This window comes from Hypomesus transpacificus, chromosome 21 (assembly GCF_021917145.1).
Source record: "Hypomesus transpacificus isolate Combined female chromosome 21, fHypTra1, whole genome shotgun sequence".
In the NCBI taxonomy this organism is placed as follows: Eukaryota; Metazoa; Chordata; class Actinopteri; order Osmeriformes; family Osmeridae; genus Hypomesus; species Hypomesus transpacificus.
The window spans coordinates 5,925,195-5,951,798 of record NC_061080.1 but is presented as its reverse complement, the minus strand read 5'-3'; the positions used below and the strand labels follow the sequence as shown (position 1 = coordinate 5,951,798).

The window sequence follows — 26,604 nt, the reverse complement described above, 5'->3', positions numbered from 1 at the left end:
CATGCAGATGCCGAATGTTTGTGAAAACGTAATGAATGATTCATTTTATTTATGTAGCTACAGGAACACATGGGCAATTATTTATTTTTATATCGTTATTTTTCTTCTTATGCTATTATTTTTCTTGCGTCAGTGTTCTGCAGCCGTGGGCGCACATTTATCATCACACATGGTTTTAGTATTCCTTTGTGTCAGATATAACTTTCCATGACGCGGCTGCAGTGAGCGTTTGGTCGCTAAGAAGGCTCTTAAGAGTGGGTCAGGCTGATCTTACATTTCCTTCTTAGTGAAAGATCTTCTTAAGCTAAGAACGACTCTGGGAAACACGTCCTTCTTTCACAGCGCTCTTAAGAGCGCTGCTGAGAAGGTCTTAGCGCTTAAGAGCTTCTTAACGAATCTGGGAAACACGGCCCATGTTTGTCTGGCACGTTTTATGTTGTGGTGCCACATGTCGGATAACCAGTAGAGGGCGTCAAAAACGTTTCATCTGTACTTTGACATTGCAAAATTCCCTCGGATGTTGACGTGCTTAGAGAACCACCTCTATCCATTTTTTTCACCGATAGACATTTATGCAGAAGTCACACTTATCAAAGCTAGTTGTTAGCTTTTACGTTACTGTAGCTGTTGTCAGGTTACTCCTGAGGATAAGCAATTTGCAAGCAACTGGTAGCATTTCCGAGGTAAGACTTAATTACGATATTCATTGCGCACAGTTGGCTTCAAACTATATTGAAAAGCCATATAGATTTGATGGATATGCTATTTCCCAGATTTATAGCGCAGCATAAACTGGTCAATACATTGGTAACCTCTCACCTATTATCAGGCTACTTGATATTGTGCGGCATCATTTGCAGACAGTGACAACCTACAAGTGATAACAAGGATGTGTTATCACTTTACCATTTGTAAAGTAATACTTTAACGAACAACCAACATGGAATGGGCATGCGCGTCAGAGAAAATATATTTATCTGGGATAATTCTGTGTGGCTAAGGGGGGTCAAATCGTGCCAATGAAAATATGGGCTTATGTCATAGACGTGTGTAGGCTACATGCAAACCTTTTCTCTCCTGATAACCTAATTATATCCGTCTAAATATGAGTTGCACACTGGATGGAGCTTAATTGAAGTTGTTTTATTGTTCACGAGTCAGACCAAAATGTACCTAAATGTTATGCCACTTTTGAAAATGATGTGTTAAGTTTTGTACTTCCATGGTCCAAGAAATGGTTAAGGTATGTTCATCCTTCCTTGGACTCCATTCTATTCACCTCATATTTGTCCGTTTGTCTTTATCTGAAGGGATAACAAAATGCTGTGGATGTATTTGTGTTTGAGTGTTGTCATCGACATTGCTGTGTCCCAGGAGGTTGAAGAACCTGTCACATACACGGCAAGTGGCTGTCACAACATCTACCATGCACTGGCTTACAATGCCTCTAAAATGAATGAATGAGGATTGAGTGAGTTGTTAAATAATTACTGGAGAAATTGATTGATGATAAGTAAATGGAGAAGTAAGTGTGATTGATGGGTGGATGAATGGATAAATGGAGAGATTAATGGAGAGACTAGATTCTAGATTATAGATACTAGATTAACAAAAAGGGTGCATTATTTTTTCTATAAAGGATAACTGTTTTGCCATCAGAATTAGACAAAAACACTCCATTAAAAGACACCATTCTTTCTATGACTTGACAAACAATAAAAAAAAGCAAACAGACTTTACAACTGCTATTCTGAGTTCCAAATGATAACAATTTACACTAATTACAGTATAAAGTATTTGAATGGTGACAAGCAAGTGGCAATACTTATACGAAGAGTTTCCACCAATCCAGGATGCACTTATCAGTAGTCGGCAGTTGTAACTTGATGTTGTTGTCGGAGCTGATGATGAGTTATGGAGGTTAATCATATGAGACTGGAGCCTCGAGCCCATGCTGAGGCCGGGCCGGAGCTTGCCTCTCTGGTCTAGCCTCATGAGTCAGATGGTCGGCGAACAGGCGCAGAGACATTCCTCCCTGGATGGCGACAGACTAAACACATTGTTTTGGGGGGATAAGTGAAAACACAGGTGTTCTCCAGGTTGTTAATGGCTTGTCTGTCTGATTTCCTGTTATCCACCAGTCGGGAAACAGAGCCACAGAGCAGAATAACAAATGTGGTGTAATGCACCCACTCAGTAACCTAACATTTTCACAATTCAGTAGGCCAATGTTATGTTCGGGGACCGTTTTTCCTTTTGTTTTACTTCATGATTATACTGACCTGAAGTTGAGGTTTGTTGTCTTTATGGTCCTATACTGACTGCTATGCTTAATCAGTTTTGTAATTAAGGGTCATAGATGTTCAATTTGTCAATCAGTGAATCAATCTAGGGTTCTGCCATTCTGCACCATAATAAATAAGTATAATAAATGCTAGATACCTAACAATCTTTTTCTGGCATTAGTGCACCGATGGCTATGAGTTTGATGTTGAACGACAAGAATGCAAAGGTAAGGCCATCCGTTTTTTTATACCTCCAGTGAACATGTGGCTTCCGGCTCACATGGTAGCGTTTTACCATTGCCTTTGCGGAAGACGCTGATGACAGACTCTTAACTCTCAGACATCAACGAGTGCGTGACAGTGCCTGACGCCTGCAAAGGTGGCATGAGATGCATCAACCACTTTGGTGGGTACTTCTGCCTGCCCCAGAATGCCCAGATCATCGTCAGCAATGGAGAGGATGATCCTGCGGCTGCGATGGATGACGTGCGCGACCTGCCGTCGCCTCCTGTGGAGGCTCCAGCCTTACCAATTCAGAGGGTCATACCGATTGGTAGCGGAAGCCGAGGGGGCACTGGATACAGTGTTGGAGCCGGCGCTGCTCTCTCTCCACCAGTGCAATGTTCTATGGGCTTCACGGCTGATGAGACCAATTACTGCAGAGGTAAGACTGTGCTGTGAACTATACAATGTAGGCCTATACATTGAATGTGTGAGTGTCGGTGTGTGGGATTGTGGTTCTTGCGTGTGAGCGCGTTTGTAAAAGTGTGCGTCTACTCTGCTCTGTTGGTCAAGTTGCAACACGCCGAATCTTGGCAAGGGAAGCAAACAATTGCAGTTACATAAACCATTCAGTTGACATGGGGTGACAGCCAAGCTGAGCTGAGGGACAGAAAAACATAGTAGCCAACAACACATTCCAAAACCATGCTTTTTCCCTTCCCTTCATTATTGTATCACTTATAAGAAGGGCTATCCTATACTTGGGAGTTGTGTTTGGCAACAACAGATAGGCCTAGACTTGCGATACAACACTTAATTCCTTTAAATGTGTCTTTTATAATGTATGAACTGCTCAAACTAGATCGTATGCAAAGTAAGTGTGAGTACACCCAGTAAAGTGCTACAGATGTACAGTGTGCATGTAATAGTCTGCTACAATAATTTCTGGTGACATAATAAGCCGAACAAAGTAAACAGGGATGTCTCAAGAGATAAACAACAATTATTAATTTTAGTGGTGTTCAGTGCACAACGTTATTGAGAGGTAACAGACGTTTCGCATAGTAGGCAGTTTCTTGAAGAGTCTTGCAAAAAATACTTATTTCAAAACAGTCATTATTTTATCTGATATCACATCAGTTGGGAAGCACATCTTGAGTTCCAAGTATTGGAAATGAGTCATCTGATAATGTACTCCTTCCAGCAAGATACCTTAAATAAACCATGCTTTATTTGATTCTTGATTGTGCGTTTGCCTTCAAGAGCATAGTAATGCCAAATGAAACTAATGTTGAACATTACTGATCAAATTAGACTTAACAAAGTTAACAATATCTCAATTGTTAATAAATGGTACTTTTAAGTTGAAAGTGACTGTTATATGACTTGCTAGGTTGTCAAGTTAGGTTGTTGCTAGGTTGTTAAGTTTATAAAACAAGAAAATGTACAAGAATGTGTAACCAATATAGTTAAGATTCAAAATACACTCTAAATTTATAGGTTCAGTTTCCAAGACATGGATTAAGCCTAGTCCTAAAGTAAGAGAAAAAAAATAAGAGAAAAGTCTAGGCTTAATCCATGTCTGGGAAACTGGGCCATAGTCTTTAGTAGTTAGGTCTCTTATTTGATCTCAGACTTCAAAGGTTAAGATCTATGTTTACTGTCTTTATTCTTCTTGGTGCTTACTCAGGACAAAGGCAGGCTGGTTTTTCAAAAAACTTGTGAACCGGTCATTTCTCACATCTCCATGTTTACAAATTTGAATGGGGCTCTCACAGTTGTTGTCATGTGGTTAATCATTCTGACACCAAGGTGGAATAAAATGCTCTTGGTCAGACCACTGTCTCGTGAAGGCACCCCTTCATAGGGGAGTTTTTCATCTTTTGTTGGAAACATTTGGGGGCTTTTGGGAGTATGTTCATAGTGTTAGACAGTACAGAGCACAGTTACGATTTTCACTCATTGTGCCTTGTACAGAATAGTATAGGTTTCACTGACAGATTCTGACAGTTCCTAAAAGCAACAATTTTCTTAAAATAATTTGAAGGAAACGTAATGTTGCTTGCCTGACTGCTTGTCTGACACACATTATGCAAGTACTCTTTTTGAATTGTTCAATGGTTTCCATGACATCACTCAGATCTAATGCACCCACAGTAATTAAGTTAAAAAAATATACCCCTTGTGTGATTTTATTTCCCAGGAGGTAACAGAGATGTACTACATCAATCTTAAACATATGAATTGTATATGAGGAAAATAGTACACAGTACAATATATATGAAGGTGTTGTGTCCGCTTTGTAGCTGGGATCATAGAAGTGTGCATATTGTGCCTATTGGTTACCTCTGTCGACATGTATAACAGCAATCTAAAGTGATCTCCTGGAAAAAGCGGAATGGGAAGCCATCATCATATTTTCCCTCTTGTATGGATAAGTGGATGCCAGCTTTGACCATTAGCTAGTGCTGTACTATTCCTCGCTGCCACCAGCCAAAAGCAGGGTCACCCGGGCTTTGTTAACTGGAAATGATGTGTATCACTGTGTGTGTGTGTGTGGGGGGGAGGGGGGGGTTAGATATGTTTACACAGACTTCAAGCCTCCAGTATGACATCATTTTCACATCGTGGTTATAGCCCGTGTCACAAATGGGTTACATCAGGCAGACCGCTGCTGAGCTCAACTTCCTGCAGCTTTTTTTCTGAGCCAAGCTTTGGATGGATTCATTGTTCTCTCTCTCACACGTGTAACACATCCGAGGCACTGTATACGAAACTGAGCGAGTGCCCCTATTTTTAGCACTTTGTAAATAGTGTTTTAACCAACCTGGCTAAGACTGTAGACCACCCAGGAGAAGGGGATGCTAAGGAACACTGTCAGTGTTCCACACTAGAATGTGCATTAGCAGGGCAGCTGTGGTGGCGTATAAGGGGGCCGGTTCTGGTGGGCCGATCTTTGAGTCTACGGCCTATTTTTACTCCAAGTCCGTCCCTGCCGCCCCGCAACATTAAGCCACCCCCTCCCAGCACCCCCCTGATAAAATATGTTCCCGCGGCTATGGCGGGGGCCCACACCAATAGGGCTGTCCCCGACTAAGATTTTCTTTGGTCGACCAAAACTCGACTAAAACGTCTGAAAATCGACTAATCTAAATTTGAAACACTTTTTTTTCAAAAAACCTACTAACATTTTCCCGATCTGACTCAATGGCTGCTGGACATTGCATATTCAGCCGCTAATAGCCTACTAATAATAATAATAACTCGTATCACCAGTCGTGTTGTAACCGAATGCCGATGGTATTTAGTATCTCTTGCAATGTACTTCAAATAAAAAATATTTTTGTTTAACATGCAAATCATCAGAGCGTGCTTATCACTTCCTAAACTTGCAGCATGCAAACTTACGTAGAAGCTGAGTGGGGAACGGTGCAACTGAGGAAGATTTTGTTGTCTTGCCTGGAGAAGATAATGTCATTCGATTTGGATGTGATTCTTATAATAATTCATTTTTCAACCCAGCGCGTTAGCATGAGCGAAGTAGGGCTAGTTCAACTTGCGTTTTTCAGGTAGTAGGCTACATCATATTCGACGTTGAACAATGAAAAATAAACCGTTGTTGGCAGAGTTTGCATTCAACGTTTTTCGAGTGACCCGGTACTTTGTAAATGTACTTTAATGAAATGCTGCCATACCAAAGATTTCTTTGCCATTTTGACTAATAACACCGACAAAGTAGTCTATGGCAGAGTTTGTAGTTCGGCAGCCAATTCTGCTTGTGCCGTGTGCAAAATACCAAACCAAAACAAAGCGCAGATTAACGAAAGGGAAAACAGTAACACCTTTTCTTTTAAATTATATATTTTTAGAGTTGGTTTATTTGTCTTAAATAATATAATCTACAATTTCTGTCGAACATTTTGTTAATTCAGCAAATTCAGCAAGCGGGAATCAGGTCTCACACTGCCATATGGCAGCTTGACTAAAATAATCTTAGTCGACCAAGAACATATCGACCAGAAAATCGACTAGTCGACTGAGTGGGGACAGCCTACACACCAATATTCTTTCAGGGGGCCCAGAATTCCTAGCAATGGCCCTGTTTACATTACATTTAGTCATGTAGCAGACGTGAGTGAAATTCGGCAGGTGTATTGCTCAGAACCCAAGGACGTGCAGAGTTGAGTGTGAAGTTGTTTGGATGAGTCGTTCCAGAGAAATACACATTCACACATTGGTTGCCATGTTGGGCTGCACTAAGCAATGGATTACTTCACGCGGCCGATACACTCCGAGACCCAGCCTGTTGGCCAGATCACAAAATAATTTCTAAGAAACAGTGAATTTGAAGGTACCCAATACCTAGTCTATTTTTTCCAATGTGACATAATTGTGCAAAAAGGGAGTGCAGCAGACAATGAGGGACATGATTTATGTAATCAAGCACTTTCAGAGAAAATCATAAAACTCACTTCCATTTACATTTAGCAGACGCTCTTATCCAGAGCGACTTACAGTAAGTACAGGGACATGTAGGGTGGGCAAGTACTTGGGCAAGTAGGGTGAAATGCTTTGCCCAAGGACAATTCCTTAACTGCTCAGCAGTGGCGATTTCTTTAAGACTGCAAGGGGAGCTCAGCTTCCCCTAACATTAAAAAAGATTCATGGTCAACTATTTACTATTGTGTTGACATTGCCTGGCCCCCCAGTGGTGGAATCAACTCCCCACTTACATCAGAGACACTGACTGTCTCTCCACCTTCAAGAAAAGGCTCAAGACACACTTGTTCCGGGAGTGCAACGGTACTTAAGAATGGTTTGCTGGACCCAATGCTAGTTTCCTCAAGGATCACAATGACTCTTGCTTAGAGACTGGTTGCTCTTGTTAGTTAGTGGTAACTGATTTAAACGGTTGTACTCGCTGCAAAATATTTTATTTTATCTCATTTTTTACTGTTACTTGCTTTTCTACAGATACACTTGCACTTATAGCGATTCATGTTGTTTAATTGTAACTTGCTTAACTACATGCTCTTATGGTTCTTGCCTTTGGTACTTATTTTTGGTTGTTCACAGTATGTGCTTCACGTTTTGGCTTCCCGCAATGTTTTGGGGCTATCTTGTTGTTATCATCAGTGACCTATGCACTTTGTAAAGCTCTCTCTTGGAAGTCGCTTTGGATAAAAGCGGCTGCTAAATGAATACATGTAAATGTAAACATTTTAAATGTGTTAGAACACGTTCATATCGAAGACAAGTTAGTTCAGAATAAGCTACATATATTAGAGGGTGTCTGTATAAACAAGTTAAATGTAAGACTTTTTAAGACCTTTTAATACCACTTCTAAATGAAATTTAAGACCAAACTTACAATGGAAATACAAATCAAAAGTGGAAATATACAGTCATCTTTCCAAATAAACACACTTTTCTTTCTTAAAAAAAAAATCCATGACTTGTTTTGACGGGGGATAGGGTATCTAAGTGCGCTTTGGATAGGCTCTTAAATGTGTTGCTTGGCAACGATCGACTCTTTCGCATTTTCACAAGGACACGCATCTTAAAACCAGGCGTAGCTACGACCGTGTTCTGTCAAGCTTGGTGCACTCGGTGTAAATTCAAATCACAAAGTCGAACGTAGCTAAGACCGATGTAGGAGTTAAGACCAACTTTTTTACGCCCAGCTGGTGCACTCGGCTGACGTGTCCGAAGTCTCTGTGTTTTTTGCTCTGCACTTGCGATTCCATCGCTCTGATCCCCATTGTCCCAAATTTGACATTTTTCCGACACGCAGTTCACTTTATAAGCTTTTCCAGGCACAAACCTTAACCAAGAATACTAGTTCTTTTCAAGCCATTTGTAATTGAACTTTCATTTCCCCATGTTTCTAAGTTGAGTGGCTATCTACCATTGCTGTATTGCCGATGCTTTACGTCATCAAAATCTGCACTGTAGGCTACCCTCCGATCTAATAAATGATAGATGGCTATAAATATTCAAATATAGCATTATATAATTATATAGCTGAATCTATTTACTGACATCAATAAATACATTTATTTATTTCAAAATGACGTTTTTGTAAAGACAACATTTATTTATTTCATGGGACTTTTATTTCCTAATGGCACATTTACTTATTTTTTGAGACTTTTACACACGGACTGACGGATGGATAAGGCCAGTGTTGGGGGTAACGAGTTACAAAGTAACGGATTACAGTAACGATATTACTATTATGGTAACGAAGTAAAGTAACGCATTACACTCAAAATATTGGTAACTACACTACTTTACTAGACCTCAGGAACGCGCTTTTCTGCGTTACCCAAGCCATTTTTGCCGGTCCGAAAAGTTCTCTTTTAGTGGCGCTTGCATGCTTGCCTGTGTGCTTGCTTGTCTGGGCACCATTGCCACAGAGACCGATTTGAGTGATTTAAGTGACGTAGCTGCTGGTGCGTAGACATTAGGCGCGTTCTACATGGGCTGACTTCATGCAGCGCCACAGCCGGCTGCAGGCGGCTGCCTTGAATCTGAGAATGCCATTGGCTGCATCAAGTCAGCCGGGCTGCAGGCGACTGCAGACGACGCCTGCGTTGCATTAAGTCTATTAGGTGCGTTCGACATGGACTGCGGCTGCATGAAACGACCGGCGAGAGTAGCCACTTGCAGTCGGGGAGGAGTTGAAAACGGCTCTGTGAAGTCGGACATTCCAGCTTCTCGTGGTTTGCTGCGTTGATGTCAGTCATGGCCGATCAAGCGCTATTTGCTTACTTTACTTTATAATTTAACTTAGTCCTTCCGTTAGTGAATAGGCTGACTAAAACCCTTTCTTCAACACATTTTTTATTCAATTAAACTTTTCTGAGCGTTGGTAAAACTGAAGATGTCCGAATATTACAAAACACGCTTCAAAGTTGTCGTGTGTGAGTCTGGCCAATCATGAAATAGCTGTGTCGTCACTTGAACCCGTGCAGTTGCTCTTGAGAAAATGCGCTCGGCTACACAGCCGGCAGTTCTCGAATCGATCTCACGGTACTTGGGGATGGCGACGTCACAGTGACGTATCCTCGGCACCGTCTCAAGTCGGACAAAAAGTCTAACCAGAATTCACTGTTTCAAGTCAGCCGCCGGCTGCCGAACGCACATAATGACAACCCAGTATCACATGATACTAGGTTGGCGTAGAAGGAGGGAAGCGGGAAAATGGATGAGAGACAGGAGGGTTCAGCCAGTGGCGATATTCTCATTATTTTAACTTTGTTGCTCGAAAGGACAATAATATTACAGTAAAATGCACTTTATGTCCAGGCGAGAGGTGTCTTTCAACTGCTGTCAACTCAATGAGATTTTAAAGTGAGGCATGTTTCTTTGGTCAGATAGTGTGGACAGGCTTAATATTCGTTAAAGTGAATGGCTGAGTTTTATATGCCATTTTGTTTTACATGTTTACAATTACAATACACTATGTGTCCGCTGCGCATAGGGCCTAACAACACCCTGGAACCCGTACATTATTGACGATAAAGTACTGCCTCTCGTACCTTATTGCTTAATTGAAAAATAAAGTGATGAAAGGGCCATGATGTTTGTCCATGTATCTTTGCGGTAAATTTTGACATTTGCTTAAAAAATTTGAAAGTAAAGTAACTAGTAGTGAAGTTACTTTTCAAAAGCAGTAACTAGTAAGGTAATCTAGTTACAATTTTCAGAAGTAACTAGTAACTTGTAACTAGTTACTTTTTCTGAGTAACTACCCCAACACTGGATAAGGCCAACTTATACTTCTGCGTTTTTACGGACACACACACGGGGAACGCCCTCTCCGTCAAGGAACTCCCTCTCCGTGCCCTCTCCGAGCCCCTCGGAGAGCTCTACGTGCACTTCCTGATTTTCCTGACTATCCGTCCGTCAGTCCGTCATTTTACGGATACCCCTTGGCTGTGATTGGTCCGTATTAAGAACCGCTTGCGTCAGGGGCGGGGTTGCCGTGACCAACAAGAAAAACAGAATCCTTTGACCGCCATTGTTGTAAGTTTTTACAATTCATATTTCAGTTAAACAGTACATGTAAATCAGCATCTGAATTAAAATGTAACGAGAAATGGGCAGTGTAGTTGCTAAAAATCTGCTTATTTTATTGATGAAACGGCTCATTTGTAAATTTGCTCTGACTTTTCGATAACCTAGGTCATCGCAGTGCAGCGCAGTCTACTGTTCTGGCTGTGAATTGCTTTCAGCACGCAGAGCCGTCGGAGTAGTATAAATTCAACCAATCCGTCCGACTCCGTGCGTGGGTCTGTCCGTAACGGAGTCGGAGAAGTATAAATCGGCCTGTAGTCAATCAGGGGGTGCACATAAAGCTCTCCGAGGGGCTCGGAGAGGGCACGGAGAGGGAGTTCCTTGACGGAGAGGGCGTTCCCCGTGTGCGTGTCCGTAAAAACGCAGAAGTATAAATTGGCCTTTGGGCTGCAGGAGAGACTTGATGTAGTCGGGTGCAGTCCCGTTCACTGGTCGGAAGGTCAGTACCAGGGTCTTGAATCTGATACGGGCGTTGATGGGTAGTTAGTGGACAGAGATGTGGAGCGGGGTAACATGGGAGCGTCTGGGTAGATTGTAAACCAGGCGGGCCGCTGCGTTCTGAATCCTCTGAAGAGGGCGGGTTGCACATGCTGGGAGACCAGCGAGCAGCGAGTTGCAGTAGTCCAACTTGGAGAGGACCAGTGCTCAGTGGCGGAACCAGACTTTTATATATGGGGTGGCCAAGGGGTGGCCAGGGCTACTTCAGGGGGTCCACAGACCAAGACTGAAAATGTGTGTGTAACCTTAGCCTGGCAGCTAAGCAGTGTAAATTATTCATATGATTGCTGATGAGAAATATAAATTAAAATTCACTTAAGCCTGAGTTCTTCAGTGTGGCCTAGTATGGTCCACTAGGGTTATCTTTATCAAATTATACATTTACTATGAATAGACTGTCTCTACATCTGAATTGCAACTCATTTCTTTCTTACACACACTATAGTAGAGGTTACTCACAAACTGTTTTCATGAATACACTGTATAATCTGGGTTACCTACACTTGATCGACAGATGTACAAAATGCAATAGCCTGACAGAGAGTTATGCACCAAGACATTTGTTTGGCTATCAAAGAATGTAGCAAATAGTAGGCTACGTATGCAAAAGTATTGCGTGTTAAATGTAAAAATCAAAGAGAGCCAAACAATTATATTGGTCCACGTTACTCTGTCATTGTGGCATTTCGTTCTTCTGTAGTGGACTATTATTTTTTTCTTCTGAAGACCTGCTTCCTTCAACTGCGTTTTTAGCGTGCGCATAGGCTAATTATTTTAATATCGTGAAACGTTAACAGCATATCTAAGATTATTTCATAGGAATGACCCTTATTGAAATAAAGAGTAGAGTCATGACTCTGAATTGTTAACACAAATGTTTCCTCTTTCCTTCCAACCAAAACGATCAATTTCATGATAATGACAGTTACGTGGACTAGTTGTTTGGCTATCGTTGTTTACGTTTAACACGCAATTTATGCTTTTGCATAGGTAGCCTATGCTACATGCTTCAATACCCAAATAAATGTCCTGGTGCACGTAACTCTTTCAGGCTATTGTATTTTGTATTTCTGTCGATCAATTTCTTAGCCTACTGCATCCAATCAGCTTTCCATTCAGAGTTAATGAACAAGTGAACAAGTCATCCGATTTGGTGGGCGTTGACTCTATCCGGGGGGGGGGGGGGGGGGGGTTCATTTGGGGAATGTACTCATATTAGGGGGTGTGTTTTGCACTTCAGGGCCACTGTACCACAGCCATCAAAACAAGAAAAGTGAAGTGAACACTAAGCAAAAATAACATGTAGGCTTTCACATCCAATTACCCACATTTGAGTCCAATCTCAATCTTAAACATATTCCCATTATTATCTTCAATCAACTACTAGATCATGGCTAGCCCTACTCTGAAATACGTATTTCGAACAGGCATATACAATAGCAAACAGGGTAGCTATCTGACTGCAGCGTTAATCTTTTGTAACGTTAATAAATTGATAAGGCATCTCATCAAGGAATCTTAGCAGTTAAAGTACAAAAATAGTGTAGCGACCCACACCGAAAGACGTGTGTTATGTTAGGCTGTTAGTTGGTTGTTTACCAGTAGTGTTCTCGGGGTCCGACATGCCAATCAACCTTCTGTCTGCTAATCACGGGAATGCCCAGAATGTTCGGATGCCGGGCATCCTGGTGGTTGGAAAAGGGGTATGAAGGGGGGTTGGGCTTAGCGTTTGTTCTTTCTGTTACGTCTGGGTTTCACAAGAGACGGTTGCTTTTGTTTTGTGGGCTACCTTTCTTTTATTAAGCGTGGGCTAGGGCCAAACAGCTGTTTGGCTTATTGTGCCTGTGTACCATGTGGTTACTAGCCTGGCTCTGCCCTCCTACGTACTTCCGCTCAATTTGGATTTTGCTTCTGTACTAGGTCTGGGAGTTTGACTTTGAAGTCGGTTTTCAGAAACACATTTTTTGTAGGTCCAATCAGCGAACAGAGGGAGTGGCTGAGAACGATGACGTTAATGTCGTGCACTAGTTTGAGTAGTTCAGTAATGGCGGCGGAGAAAGATGCGAGCGAAGCTATTCTGCGGTTGTGGCAACGCTGCCAATTATCCATAAGGTAAAGCCGGAGCAAGAACATTCCTTGCTGAGTTTTGTTGGTGGCCATGATGTTGTGGCTGGCCCTCCTCCCCACGGGGTTTGGGAAAAGTTTGATTTTCCAGCAACGGCAGCTAGCTCCGTTACAGTAGTGGTGAAGGAGTTGGCTAAGGCGAACGCTAGCGATTGGTTATGGCAGATCAGAGTGGCTCTGGGCAGATCCAATAGTTTCAAGGAAGTTAACGCTTGTCAATGGAGCGATCCCAGACCCTCTGTACAAATTAAATGTACGAGGGTCTGGTTAGGACCAGGCTATGTGGTTACAATAATAAACGTCAATTCGGGAACTTCATCTTATGCCTGGACAATTGTTCCTTTCTGACCTAGTCAAGTAATTACAATAGATTTCAAATGGCTAAATGATGCTGTTGTTGTTTTAAAAGTGTGCTGTATAAATGAAAATGAAAAAAACGAAATTGAATCAATTACACCACAGTAAGAACTGCGCTGTTTGCTAGGCCTATTAAGGTAGTGCTAAGTGCTAAACAAAAACAGACATTTCTCTCATCTGAATCTGTTATGGAACCAAATTGCCAATATGCATCTTTTTCTATGGCTCTGCGGCCCAGCAACTCAACTTTCTTAACATTTTGCTCAGGAAGCCTCAACCCAAATGATAAACCTTAAAACGATAACTGTAATATGATGCTCTTGTTTTCCATCGCTGGCGCTGTATCAGATGCTGGCGTAGTGATTTGTGACTGACTGGTAAACTGGGAAAATATCCTTGATTGAAAAAATGCACTAACAGATGTCAAAAGAAACACTTCTTTTAACAAGAAAAATTAAATGTCAATCAGCATCCAATTGCCAGGGATAGCGAATTACATTTTGGGGTGGCACCTGGGGTGGCCAGTCCGATATCAGGGGGGTCCAGTGCCACCCCAGCCACCCCTTTGGCTCCGCGACTGGCTTGGATTAGCGATTTTGTACTATAAAAAGTCACCGAAGCTATTCAAGCTCAGTCCCATCGCAGATTTTTATGGCGTGAAATTAGTGCCGAGCGAGCTCTGTAAAAACGATTCGTAACTTGCAAAAAAGATTTGTGTACTTGCAAAAAAGATTTGTATACTTGCAAATACGATTTGTAACTTGCAAAAAAGAGTTGTGTACTCTTAAAAAAAGGTTTTGTGTCTCTGTAGAAGAAGGCGGGAACACTGCTCCCAAAAGCATCCAAGCCAATCAAATATAGCCATTTCTGTGTCTAGTATCATTGGACATTTTCGTCTATCACACATGACCTAGGTCGTAGTAAGTTTAATAGTTTTTTATGTAAATATGTATGCGGATATTTAATTAGACAGTCATTAAACCTACCATTAGTTGGACAATGTGCAGTTAAATGGCAGGACACTGGCGCAAAATATAGTGGTTTTCATTCTAAATGTATTATTTACTGCCAGTGTAACATAGGCCGTTTATCAATCCACGTTTTTTTCCGTTCTTGTGTTCTTGCGAACTCGTTGGACGTCATCCTTCGTAGACCAAGTACGGTTCCTTTCCAAAGAACACAAGTCACCAAGAACGAGAAAAATACCCGGAAATGTTCCTGATCCGCCTCTTTAATCGAGGATGCATCGGATGGTGACTTGGCCAGCGAGAACGCTTCTGATTTCCCAGAAGTCCTTGCGGACTTGCAAGACCATTCTCGCAAGAACGTTCTTCAAAAGATTGTACTTACGTTCTTAGCGCTCTTCGGATTGATAAACAGCCATAGTTATCTGGGTTCAGATTAAATTCCACTAAATTGGCAGAACTACGCCACCTGCTGTTCAAATGTGTACCTGCTCAGTAGCTGTAGCGCAGCATTTAATTCCTCATTGCAACGGAGGATTTTCAGAAAGGTAACATGTAGTGAATGCTTGTGGAGGACAATATAATGTAAATAACATGAAAAGTATTTAAAGGTTGACCCAGTTGTTATGTCAAAAATGTGAAAATTTTTCATTGGACACACAATTCTGCCTGCTGAATTTGTGAATAAAACCTTGTACAATAACAAAACGTTCTATGAAATGGTACATTTGTCTAGACAATATATAATGCAAATTGAACAAGCCTGGTGTATTCCTGGCCTTAGACGAGACCAAAACCTTGTTTGTTGATATGCAGGACTCCGGTGACAAGCTGAACATGGCATAATTGTCATAGTTTCCAGGCATCTTCAGGGACTGACACAACATGGTCTGGTTGTCTAGTTAAATATCCGTATACATATTTTCATTAAAAAACGATTCAACTTACTACGACCCTTATCCATTAGTTTATACTATTAAGAGTGTGTTAACTGAATAATCTTTAAATGTTGCATTAAAGATACATGCCCATGGATGTTTTAAACTACTAAACGTTACCAAATGAAATCATTAGCATTCTAGTTTTGTTCTTATTCGCTGACGTTCTTTGTGTGATAGACAGACGAAAATGTCCAATGATACTAGACACAGAAATTGCTATATTTGATTGGCTTAGATGGTTTTGGGAGCAGTGTTCCCGCCTTCTTCTACGGAGACACAAAACTTTTTTTTACAAGTACACAATTTTTTTTTGCAAGTTACAAATCGTTTTTGCAAGTACACAAATCTTTTTTGCAAGTTACAAATCGTTTTTACAGAGCTCTATGGGGCTCGCTCTCCTGGCACTAATTTCACGCCATAGATTTTGCAACTTGTTGAAAGACAAACTGCGACCACCTATTTCTTTGTATTTGCTTGGCGAATTTTTTTTCATACAATTATACACCACATAACTTGTTTCAGTTTAACTTAATTCCCACATTCACTTCAAGTTTAATATTTTTAATATTGTTTCATTAGATAGGTTGTTCATTCATTCATACAGTAGCCTTGGCTAGTCTAGTGTTGAAGGGGTGAACTAGCCAGTGAACAAGCAAAATAAATGGAAAATATATATATGATGTAGGCCGAAAATGAGCTTCCCCCATTTAAAAGACCAGCAGTCGCCACTGCCGCTCAGCCACCTGACTCCCTGATGTTGGTGGTCTGGATGGCTATTTTGATGCAACCTATCACACAAATTGGTAACATAAAACTGTTTATATATTCTAGATGTTAATGTAGAATATTTGTCTTTACATTTCAAGATTGTAATCAAACTATAGTGCAAAATACCATTCAGTTTCAAAGCATTGTAATCCCAGAGACTTTGCGAGTCTTTGCATCCAGCTAATGTGGTTGCTCTCAATGCTTTGCAGATGTCAACGAGTGTGAGGATAGCAATCCATGCCAGCACCAGTGCTACAATATCATGGGCTCCTTTATCTGCCAGTGTGAACAAGGCTATGAGTTAGTGTCAGACCAAGTATCATGTCAAGGTAATGAGTGTGGTGTAACTTTACATGTAGAATTTGTATTATCTGGTTAGAGCATGGGGTGTATCTCAAAGTATAGATGCAGTAGAAATGTGTCACTTGGTACTTGGACTACAAATTGGACTTAAATATGTATGATGTGTATATCGCATACAGGCCTTTAAGTTAATTCCCTAAATGTTTGTCTGTGAATAGATATCGATGAGTGTGCTTTCTCCAGCTACATGTGCCAGTGGCAGTGTGTAAACCAGCCTGGAGGGTATATCTGTGCCTGTCCTGATGGATACCAGCTCCAAGGCACCCGAGTATGCCAAGGTACTGGGCCTGTTGCAACAAGCACAATACTTAAATCTCAACCAAGCCCAACCAACCAATCTTGCAACACCAGCAGTGAATCTCAGTGATGCAATGATTTTAATATACAGTTGAAACCAGAAGTTTACATACACTGTGCAAAAAGACACATTACACTTTTTTTCTCACTGTCTGAAGTTAAATCTGACTAAACCTCTCCTGTTTCAGGTCCGTTAGTATTACCAAAATTATTTAACTTGCTAAATGTCACAATAATGAGAAAGAGAATATTTTAGAGAATTTTTCATTACTTTCTTTAAGGTCAAAAGTTTACATACACCAAAAGTACTATGTCTTTAAACAATGTGGGCAAGCCCAGATGATGATGTCATGGCTTTTGAAGCTCTTGACAGGTTAACTGACAACATGTGAGTTAATTGAAGGCACACCTGGGGATGTATTTTAAGGCCACACCTCAAACACTGTGAAATTGTTTGAAATCATGGGAAAGTCAGAAATCAGCCAAGAAATCAGGGAGAGAATCGTGGAGCTCCACAAGTCTGGTTCATCCTTGGGTGCAATTTCCAGATGCTTGAAGGTGCCACGTTCATCTGTGCAAACAATTTTACGCAAGTACAAACATGGGAATGTCCAGCCATCACACCGCTCAGGAAGGAGACGGGCTCTATGTCTCAGAGATGAACGTGTTTTGGTCCAACATGTGCAAATCAACCCCAAAACAAAAGCTAAAGACCCTATGAAGATGATGGCTGAAGCTGGTAAGAAAGTGTCATTATCCACAGTAAAACAAGTCCTGCACCGACATGGGCTGAAAGGCTATTCAGCAAGAAGGAAGCCATTACTCCTAAAGAAACATAAAAAAGCGAGATTACAGTTAGCAAAAATACACCAAGACAAAGACCTTAACTTCTGGAGACATGTCCTGTGGTCTGAGGAAACTAAAGTGGAGCTGTTTGGCCATAATGATCACTATTACATTTGGAGGAGAAAGGGGGAAGCTTGTAGACCTGAAAACACCATCCCAACTGTGAAGCATGGAGGTGGCAGCATCATGTTGTGGGGCTGTTTTGCTGCAGCAGGAACTGGAGCTCTTCATAAAATAGACGGCATCATGAAGAAAGAACATTATCTGGAAATATTAAGGCAACAATCTCAGGACATCAGCCAGGAACCTAAAATGGGTCTTCCAAATGGACAATGACCCTAAGCATACTGCCAAAATAGTTAAAAAGTGGCTTGAGGACAACAAAGTCAATGTCTTGGAGTGGCCATCACAAATCCCTGACCTGAATCCCATCGAAAATTTGTGGGCAGATCTGAAAAGGCGTGTGCAAGCGAGGCGGCCAACAAACCTGACTCAGTTACACCAGTTCTGTCAGGAGGAATGGGCCAGAATTCCAGCAGAGTACTGTAAGAAGCTTGTGGAAGGATACCGAAAACGTTTGACCCAAGTCATGCAGTTCAAAGGCAATGCTACTAAATACTAAGGAACTGTATGTAAACTTTCGACCTTGAAGAAAGTAATGAAATATTCCCATTATTGTGACATTTAGCAAGTTAAATAATTTTGGTAATCCTAACGGACCTGGAACAGGAGAGGTTTAGTCTGATTTAACTTCAGACAGTGAGGGGAAAAAAAGTGTAATGTGTCTTTTTGCACAGTGTATGTAAACTTCTGGTTTCAACTGTATATAAACACCAACGTTTTGAGATTAAGGATGTGAAATTGTTGACATGTTCTCTTCATGGGCAGACATAAACGAGTGTGATACAGGACATAACTGCAGAGAAGATGAGATGTGCTGGAACTACTTTGGAGGCTTCCGGTGCTACCCTAGAAACCCCTGCCATGAACCTTACATGCAGACGGGAGAAGGGTAAGAATAAAAGAAACGTTTTGGAAGACTGCTGGGCTGAAACACTTTTTTGAGATTGTTTTCAGGTTGGATGTAATTGTCAATTATGGTCTTTCAACATATTAGGATTACGTGAGTAGTGAAGAGTTGCACCTACCCCAATAACCCTTTGCGGCCACTCCCCTTTGATTACAAAGAACAACAGATTTTTATGCAAGATCCTGCAGTTGAAGTGTGAGTTGTAGATGAACAATTTCAAAGTTAAAATTCTGTGTAATTCTATACAACTAATGGAAATGTTTATGGACATTGTATGGGTAGGGTAACAAGTATGGTTAAGGTTAGTAGTACAACTTTAAGGCCCATTGATCAATTGGCTCTATTACCTTTTTGTGCATCCAGGGAAACAAATGTACCCACCATCGTAGATTATTACCATTAGCTTGCTCTGGTATGTTTCCCATTTTCACCTGCAAAAAGACAATCCAACCTATCACTACCACATCCACTATGTGGTCAAAAACTATAATGGCTCTATGTATGCAGTCGTTGCAGCTGCCAGTCACCATCCATCTGCCGAGGACTTCCACCATCCATTGTGTACAAATACATGAGCATCACCTCAGAGCGCTCCGTGCCAGCAGACATCTTCCAGATCCAGGCCACCAGCGTCTACCCCAACATGCACAATACCTTCAGGATCAAATCTGGCAACGAGGGAGGAGAATTCTTCCTCAGGGTGAGAAAATAATACCAAATTATTCAAGTGGTCATGTAGCACTGTCTGCATTCATTAAAGTGAAACGTTCTGCACATTTTATCACACATTCTTTCATAAATGCTTTATTCCACAAGTTGAATAGCATACAATCCTTTGCCACATATTTATACAAACTAGTTTGTTACAACTTTATTATGAATTGAATATCAACCTACACACAGTATACCATAATTAAAAGAAGTGCTATTGCTTTAAATTGAGTGGAACTGCAAAGTGTAATGCATAGTGTAAATATGCATTACAATATATCATGGTTGATATCTAGTCAGTTACCTAGCAAGCTTGCAATGGCGAGAGATTTCGAACTAGCTAGTACATTATGCAGTCGGTTATTAAGATGTCAGTGAAACACACAAATACAGATGACTTGAACTATAGATGGTGCATAGTGATAAAATTGGGGACACACACACACAGATTCCTGGAATTACTTGGAGTCTCCAAAAGAAAACGCCTAGATGTACTGAAAATCATCTGTCAAATATGAATATATTGTGGTATTATATTTAACTTTTGACTTGAATTAGGTAAGGCTTCATGCTGTGGTCCAATTTTGTCTTCCAGCTAATACCTACCACCTCTAGGCTTCTCAGGCCTCTGTTTTCAAAACACAATCTAGGCGAAAATAAAAACTTTCAATTTAATTGTGTTCAAGCTTCTATTACGCAAAACCAGTAGGACTTAAAGGGGTCCTGACAAAACGGGAAATAACTTCAGAGTGTCACCACAATCATACATGTACTCCAAATGATTCAAGAACAGCTTTCAATTGACTTTGGATATGCCTCTTTTAGGCGTTTATTTTATCTGACAGGATCGCTAAGAGGTTTTAATTTATGTAACAACATTCACTGATCTATTCTGAAAGTGTATCCACTTTATATTGTCGTTCTGTTAGCTAGACAGCCAACCCCTTTGAAAGCAGCTGATTATCGGTTTTAAAAGTGAATTTGCTTCTAAATAAACAGAATTTCCCTATTTTCCTTACTATGATCTCTGGTGCGTTAAGCACTTAGTTTCATTTAATTGCGAATGCCTTTGTTAATCACATTAGTTAATTAACAAAACAAAATTCACAGAATTTGTCATAAAGCCTCCGGTACACCCTCCTCGTTCACGCGCTAGTGAAGCGTATGGTGCGAGGGATGACCAGAGGACCAATTACAGTGAAGGGGCTGAGATGAGTTTCCATTATGCCCGTGGAGGCATATGAAAGATGGGATTATTTTCAAAAAGGTCAAAATGCTGTTGTCTATCGCGGCACCGCACTCTGTTGGGAAGTTTTGAACTTTGCAGAGTGCCCGGTTCTTGAGATAACCGTTGGAAACTCAGTTACATAGACACACACACACACACAGAGATTCCTGGCTTCATTAGAGAAACTAGAGCGGGTACAATTTCTGGGGAAATTGTGTGGTGTGCTTGCGTCGGCTGCAGATGGGTATGTTTCCAGGATGTGAATATCAACACTCTTTTTTTTCTATTTTTGTACGCCCTTCGACTAGTTAGCTAGCTCTACAATTTACCGGGGCTAGGTCTGAATCCAGGAGAAAAACAGAGCACAGCTGCCAGCTGTAGAGATAGGTATATGCAGGTAGCAACGCCAGTGCTAAATAACAATTTAGCTGGTCGGCTCCATGACGCTAGGGAAAGTAGGGCTCGTGAGACTGCTCACCAAAAGAACGAAGGGGAACCCACTTGTCTAACAGATAAAGACATGTTCGTAGGTTCCGAGCGAAAAGTAGCCTTAACTTTCCTAGACTCCCTAGTCTTTCCTAGACTGGGGAGTCAGATGGCTGAGCGGTGAGGGAGTCGGGTGAGGGAGTCGGGCTAGTAATCAGAAGGTTTCCGGATTGATTCCCCGCCGTACCACATGATGTTGTATCCTTGGGCAAGGCACTTCACCCTAATTACCTCGGGGGAATGTCCCTGTACTTACTGTAAGTCGCTCTGGATAAGAGCGTCTGCTAAATGTAAATGTAGACTTATAGCTACAGTTCTAATGCTGAGGGCGCTGTCTGTCTTACTAGAAATGCGTCGTTGCTGACGTTGTGACGTGTGCTGACATTGTGACGTTAGGACACTGAGGTCAGTGACGTGACGTTAGCACTGAGGTCCCGTGGTGCACACAAGGCACTTTTTGACACAAAAACTTTGTAACCTCTTAAACCGTGCAACGGAACATAAATAAAAATACAAGCAACACAATCGCTAACAAGACAAACCTTTTGACACCGATGTTGTCTATGTAGACCAAATGTTGAGGGATCCTTAGGGGTGGGGGAAAAAAATAAAAATAAAGAATAAATATAAACTAGAGAGCATACAATTTCTGGGGAAATTGTGAGGGTGTGCTTGCGGCTGCCCCAGCTGCCCATAGTCTCCTGGTGTCTCGCTGCGTTGACTCGACGTCTTGCCCTGTCGATACCAGAAGCGCTGGTGCTCCTCTGATACCTCCAGACGCAGCGTTCCAGGATATCCAAAGACACCAGCAGAGTGTTTGGGAACATCTCCATGATGGCCCCCAGGTCTCGCTTCATCCGCCTCGTCAGGTCCAGCCCGGTCACTTGGCTGAGGTCGTTTCCCCCGACGTGGAGCACCATTATGTTCGGGCTGGGAAGCATGCCACGCTTCTCACGGAGCTTAGGCACAAGGTCTGCCCACCTCATGCCCCTCACCCCTACCCATTCAATATGGCACTCCAGTGCAAGGTCGGGGTACAGTCCGACCTCCTCAGCGTGCCGCGCAAGCCAGTAGATCAACGAGCTGCCAACGATCCAGACGTGGGGACGACTTTGGTTTTCCATGGTGTGATATGATCCAACATCTGCCTATTATATACTAGCTGGCTTCCCGCTTCTTCTTTTTCAAACAATGCAAGGCTAACATCTGCCTGTTTATTTGCTCCCTGTGTCTGTGTTGTTTTTATTCACAATATTCCCATTGGTTGGCCTAGAAGACAAATAGCTCTCTATTATTTCTGAGACACTTGCGTCCTACTTTGTAATTTTACCGCCCTGAATGGCATCATTTGAGTAATGATGGCAAGCGCAGGCTTATTGATTAGACTACTTAAAAAACGTTATGTTTCATTATGCAAGATAGAGGAGTCTAGTTAGAAAAGGATTTAGGAGTTGTATTATTACATTAGCCTATTGTATTGATAATTTTTGAGTAACCTCAAACCTTTCTTTTGTTTCTTTGACCTTACATTTTCTTTGAGGGCTTATGGTCTCGGTTTAACATCATTATTTATAGCGACATCCTTATTTATAGTGAAGAAGCCTACCAGACACTGTTAGCTCGCAACGTAGACAAAGAATGCTCCTGCAACAAAGTTGTTACTTAACTTCATTGCCACAGCCTCAACTTTGTCAATGTCAAAACGGTCTGTTCATGAAAATACTTCATTTCAGCCTAAACCGCTAGCTAGGATATACATTTCACTGGGTCTTGCAGCGCTGCTTGATTGAATTAGCCGGTCTGTAGAGATCTTGGGACAAAGCCACGTCTGGTGTTTTACTGATGCAGAATTCGGTCAAATAAAATCGATAGACGTAGCCTAATGAGCCCATTTCATTTTATATGAGTTTTAATAACTTGTCCAGTGCAGTGGGGCAAGTAGCACTAGCCTAAATTTCTCTTCCAGACTTCGAAAATCCACTCTTCCCGGAGAAGGCTAGCTACATGGCTAGACTGTTGCTACAGATCAGGATCCTTCATATCTTGGACACCCAAAATCAGCGAATCTTGCAGCCAAATCAAGTAGCCTATGTATATATATATATATAGATAGGCCTTATATGGCTACAAACTTCTGCTGGGCGTCTAGTATATGGTCTAGCTGGCTATTTGTTATTAAGACAACTCTTTAATGTGACACATTAGGCTATTACATGCAGGTTTTAAATTGGCTAAATATACCGGTGTAAAAAATGACCTAATCTCTATGATTTAAACATCATTGTAAGTTTTTCCCTTCTCGTGATATTTTCAGGCATTAGTAGCCTACTCATTGCATTGATTCATAAGCTTCTTTAAAAAAACGTTACTGTACTGTACCAGCAGTAGCTATCTCAGATGGAATCGCGATTCAAATAGTACCATCTGCTAACTGAAAATATGCCCCCCAAAACGTAAATAAGCTTGACATTTATTTAGGGGGAAATCCTGCATTCATAAAAATGTCAGTGGTAGCGATCATTGTCAGTAACAAGGCAGAATGCAATAAGCCCTGTGTGGAGAAGCTGCCCCGGTAGATTGTACTACGTACTAGACTGTTCGTCTTGGTACTGTAGCGATTGCGTTTGTTGAATTCGATTTAACGTTACATCTGTTGTACGGTCTAGGCTGAAATGAATTATTTTCATGAACCGATTGACAAAGTTTAGGTTGTGGCAATGGATGTGCCGCTGTTTGAATTCCTACTGTAAACAGCTGTGGAGATGTTTTTTTTAGCTAGCGTTAGTAGACTAGGCTACAGCGTTGCAGTGTCGTAAGCTATACTGGTTTGAAACCACTGGTAATGATAATTTCACCCACAAATCGTTTACTTGTAATCTATTGTCATAATATATCCGTGTGAGGAATGTTTATTTTAACGATTGAAAACAGATGCATCATAGACAGCTGTAGTATGTGTTTCCCGGGCAACAGAGGCTAATGTCATGATGCTAATGCTTCAGTGAAATAGTAGACTGTTTCCGAAAGTAGATGTACTTCCTTAATAATATTAGCTTATATTGTACATTACACATTACAACTGTGTGTCATATCACAAAGTAAAATGAGCAAATAGTTATCACCCAGGCCTCTTTGCTTGTGGCGTTTCTGCAGCTGCCTTGCAGTAAAGCAGTTAGCTTAGCCATCTCCCATAAGTTAACAAGCTACTAAACTAATGTTCTGCTAGAGATAGTCACGCGAGCTTTCGTGACGTTAGTGACGTCAGTGACTGTGGCTAGCAAGTTAGCCACCATTAGCTTCACCTTTCGCCACAAATTCTTAATGTCTACCTAAACCGTGCAACGGAACGTAAATCCCAATACAAGCAACTCAATCGCTACCAAGACGAAACTTTTGACACCTAGGTTGGCTATGTAGTCCAAATATTGACTGAGTTTTAGGGGTGTGAAGAGAAACAATAATAATAATAATAATAATATATATGTGAGATTACAATGGTTTGTGCTCGCCGAAGGCAAGCACACCCCAATGAGAGAGAACAAAGGTTATTCACTTGCCAAAGGCAAGCACACCCAATATATAATAATTCTAGGAATCTCTGTTTGTCTGTCTGTCTTAAATAAAGTGTTACCTACTGGGTAATTTTCAGACAAACGTTTCAAAATGGAAAATAGATAAAGAAACTATTACATTTTTTAAACGTTCATTGAAAATATGTATTTAGTAGAGCATTTAGTCATTGTACACTAGAAAGATGCATCCCGAGACTAGTATGTCCCTGTATTTGTCTGTACAGTTGTTTTATAACTAACATACTACTTCTCTTACCCTCAACACTCCAGCGCTCCAACAACGTCAGTGCCATGCTAGTGATGACAAAGCCTCTGACTGCTCCAAGGGAGCACGTTGTAGATCTGGAGATGGTCACCCAGAACAACGTGCTTAACTACCGCTCCAGTTCTCTACTGCGGCTTACCATCATCGTTGGACCCTATGCTTTCTAAGACGTTTTCAGTATTCATTAAGTAGCCTACTGATATGTCAGCTTACTCTACAGATCAAGATCAAAATAGAAAGGGCTGAATCTCAATAAAATCACCTTATCATGACTAAATTATTAGAGCACAGCTAAATAATTGTAAAACAATCTTTTGTATTGCTTTTTCTTAGCTTTCTAAAGATATCAATGTTGATAAACCTTTTGATTTACTATTAATTGGCGAATTATCTGTTTGTATTTTCCAACAGAACACTTACAGTGTAACCAAACACAGAAACATATTTTTTTATAGCAACCCCTATTAACCCCTAATACTTACACAAGGATAAACTCATCATTCCTGGTCTTGATTCTGATTTACCTTTGTAAAAGTGTTATTTTTTTGATTTGTTGGAAAATTCGGGCTCTTTTTGCCCCTTGTGGTTAAAAACGTTAGAAGAATTGTGTGATGTATGACTACTTTTTGGAGATACTCTGACGTATCACAGGGAGGCGTATGGCTACCATAAGATGTTCTAGCGGGTAACACCTGTAAGCTAATGCAAAATACAGGTGATTGTGCAGCAATAATGTGGGAGTTTGAGAATAATAGTCTGCTAAGTGCTTTTTGTAGATTTACCAAATAATCTTTTACAAATTTGTCAACATTTATTAGAATGGGTAATTGTACATGTGTGTTCAGTGTTGTAGATTTAGGCATCTCTAAAAACAATGAAGTGTCTCAAGTGTTGGCAATATTGTGCTTGGTTCCACAACCCCCCCCCCCACACACACATAAATGGTTACCTCTGAGCCAAGAGTGATGACGTGGGTAAACTAGAGGTTTAGCCAATCCAATTCTAATCTCCTTTTGGACCAAGGTCTGTATTTAGATTTTGGATGGGTAAATGCTGGGCTGAGACGTGTTAGATGTGTAAGTGCTGGGGCCATAGTTGAGTCTCTGCAGGCCCAAAGCTCGGGCTTGTATCTAGTAGAGATATCATACATGTCTGTTCATACTTCTTAACTTCTTGACCCTTGAGGTAACCTATGTGAGCATGTTTTCATTTGAACTGTCCTATGTGTACATTTGCTTTGATGGATTATCTGAGTTGAAATCGGGTGATATTTGTACTTGAAATTTGTGTTTTTGCTTGAAGTGAAAACCAACACACGTGTACAGAAAATACTAGAGTAGGGATTTGATTTAGCACATCACTGACTAACGATAACATTACAAAAATAAATGTTCTTTAAGTAGTCAATTTGGTTTAGTTTTTTCTTGTTTTTGGCTCTGTTTGAGAATTGTGAAATGCTTGAGATGTGAAGTTTCAAAGTAATAAAAAAATTGAATGTTTTTGAATCCATTCGAGTGTTGCTCAGCAACTTCTGTCCAATGGGAATAAAGCAGTCATGCCTCGA

General features: G+C 41.0%; 1 protein-coding gene across 2 annotated transcripts; it reads left to right on the top strand.

The window, feature by feature from the left end:
• Window positions 1-544: 544 nt before the first annotated feature.
• si:ch73-173h19.3 (uncharacterized protein LOC563864 homolog) lies at window positions 545-26,604 on the top strand. Of its 2 annotated transcripts, XM_047043811.1 has the most exons (9): window positions 548-683; window positions 1,311-1,401; window positions 2,467-2,512; window positions 2,626-2,949; window positions 16,452-16,571; window positions 16,764-16,883; window positions 18,637-18,760; window positions 19,286-19,478; window positions 25,046-26,604. In XM_047043811.1, the coding sequence occupies exons 2-9, from the start codon at window positions 1,321-1,323 to the stop codon at window positions 25,205-25,207; spliced, it is 1,170 nt and encodes a 389-aa protein (XP_046899767.1). In that variant the 5' UTR covers window positions 548-683; window positions 1,311-1,320; the 3' UTR covers window positions 25,208-26,604. The 2 variants fall into 2 exon arrangements, with proteins under 2 accessions (XP_046899766.1, XP_046899767.1); XM_047043810.1 differs by lacking the exon at window positions 1,311-1,401 and having other exon boundaries at window positions 545-683.

What these genes read in the sequence shown, in the direction of transcription:
- si:ch73-173h19.3 (XM_047043810.1), top strand. Translation starts at nt 573, where the DNA reads ATGCAGAAGTCACACTTATCAAAGCTAGTTGTTAGCTTTTACGTTACT. An exon ending in TGAACGACAAGAATGCAAAG is followed by an intron (nt 2,513 to 2,625) that starts GTAAGGCCATCC and finishes CTTAACTCTCAG; the next exon opens with ACATCAACGAGTGCGTGACA. An exon ending in TACATGCAGACGGGAGAAGG is followed by an intron (nt 18,761 to 19,285) that starts GTAAGAATAAAA and finishes CTATGTATGCAG; the next exon opens with TCGTTGCAGCTGCCAGTCAC.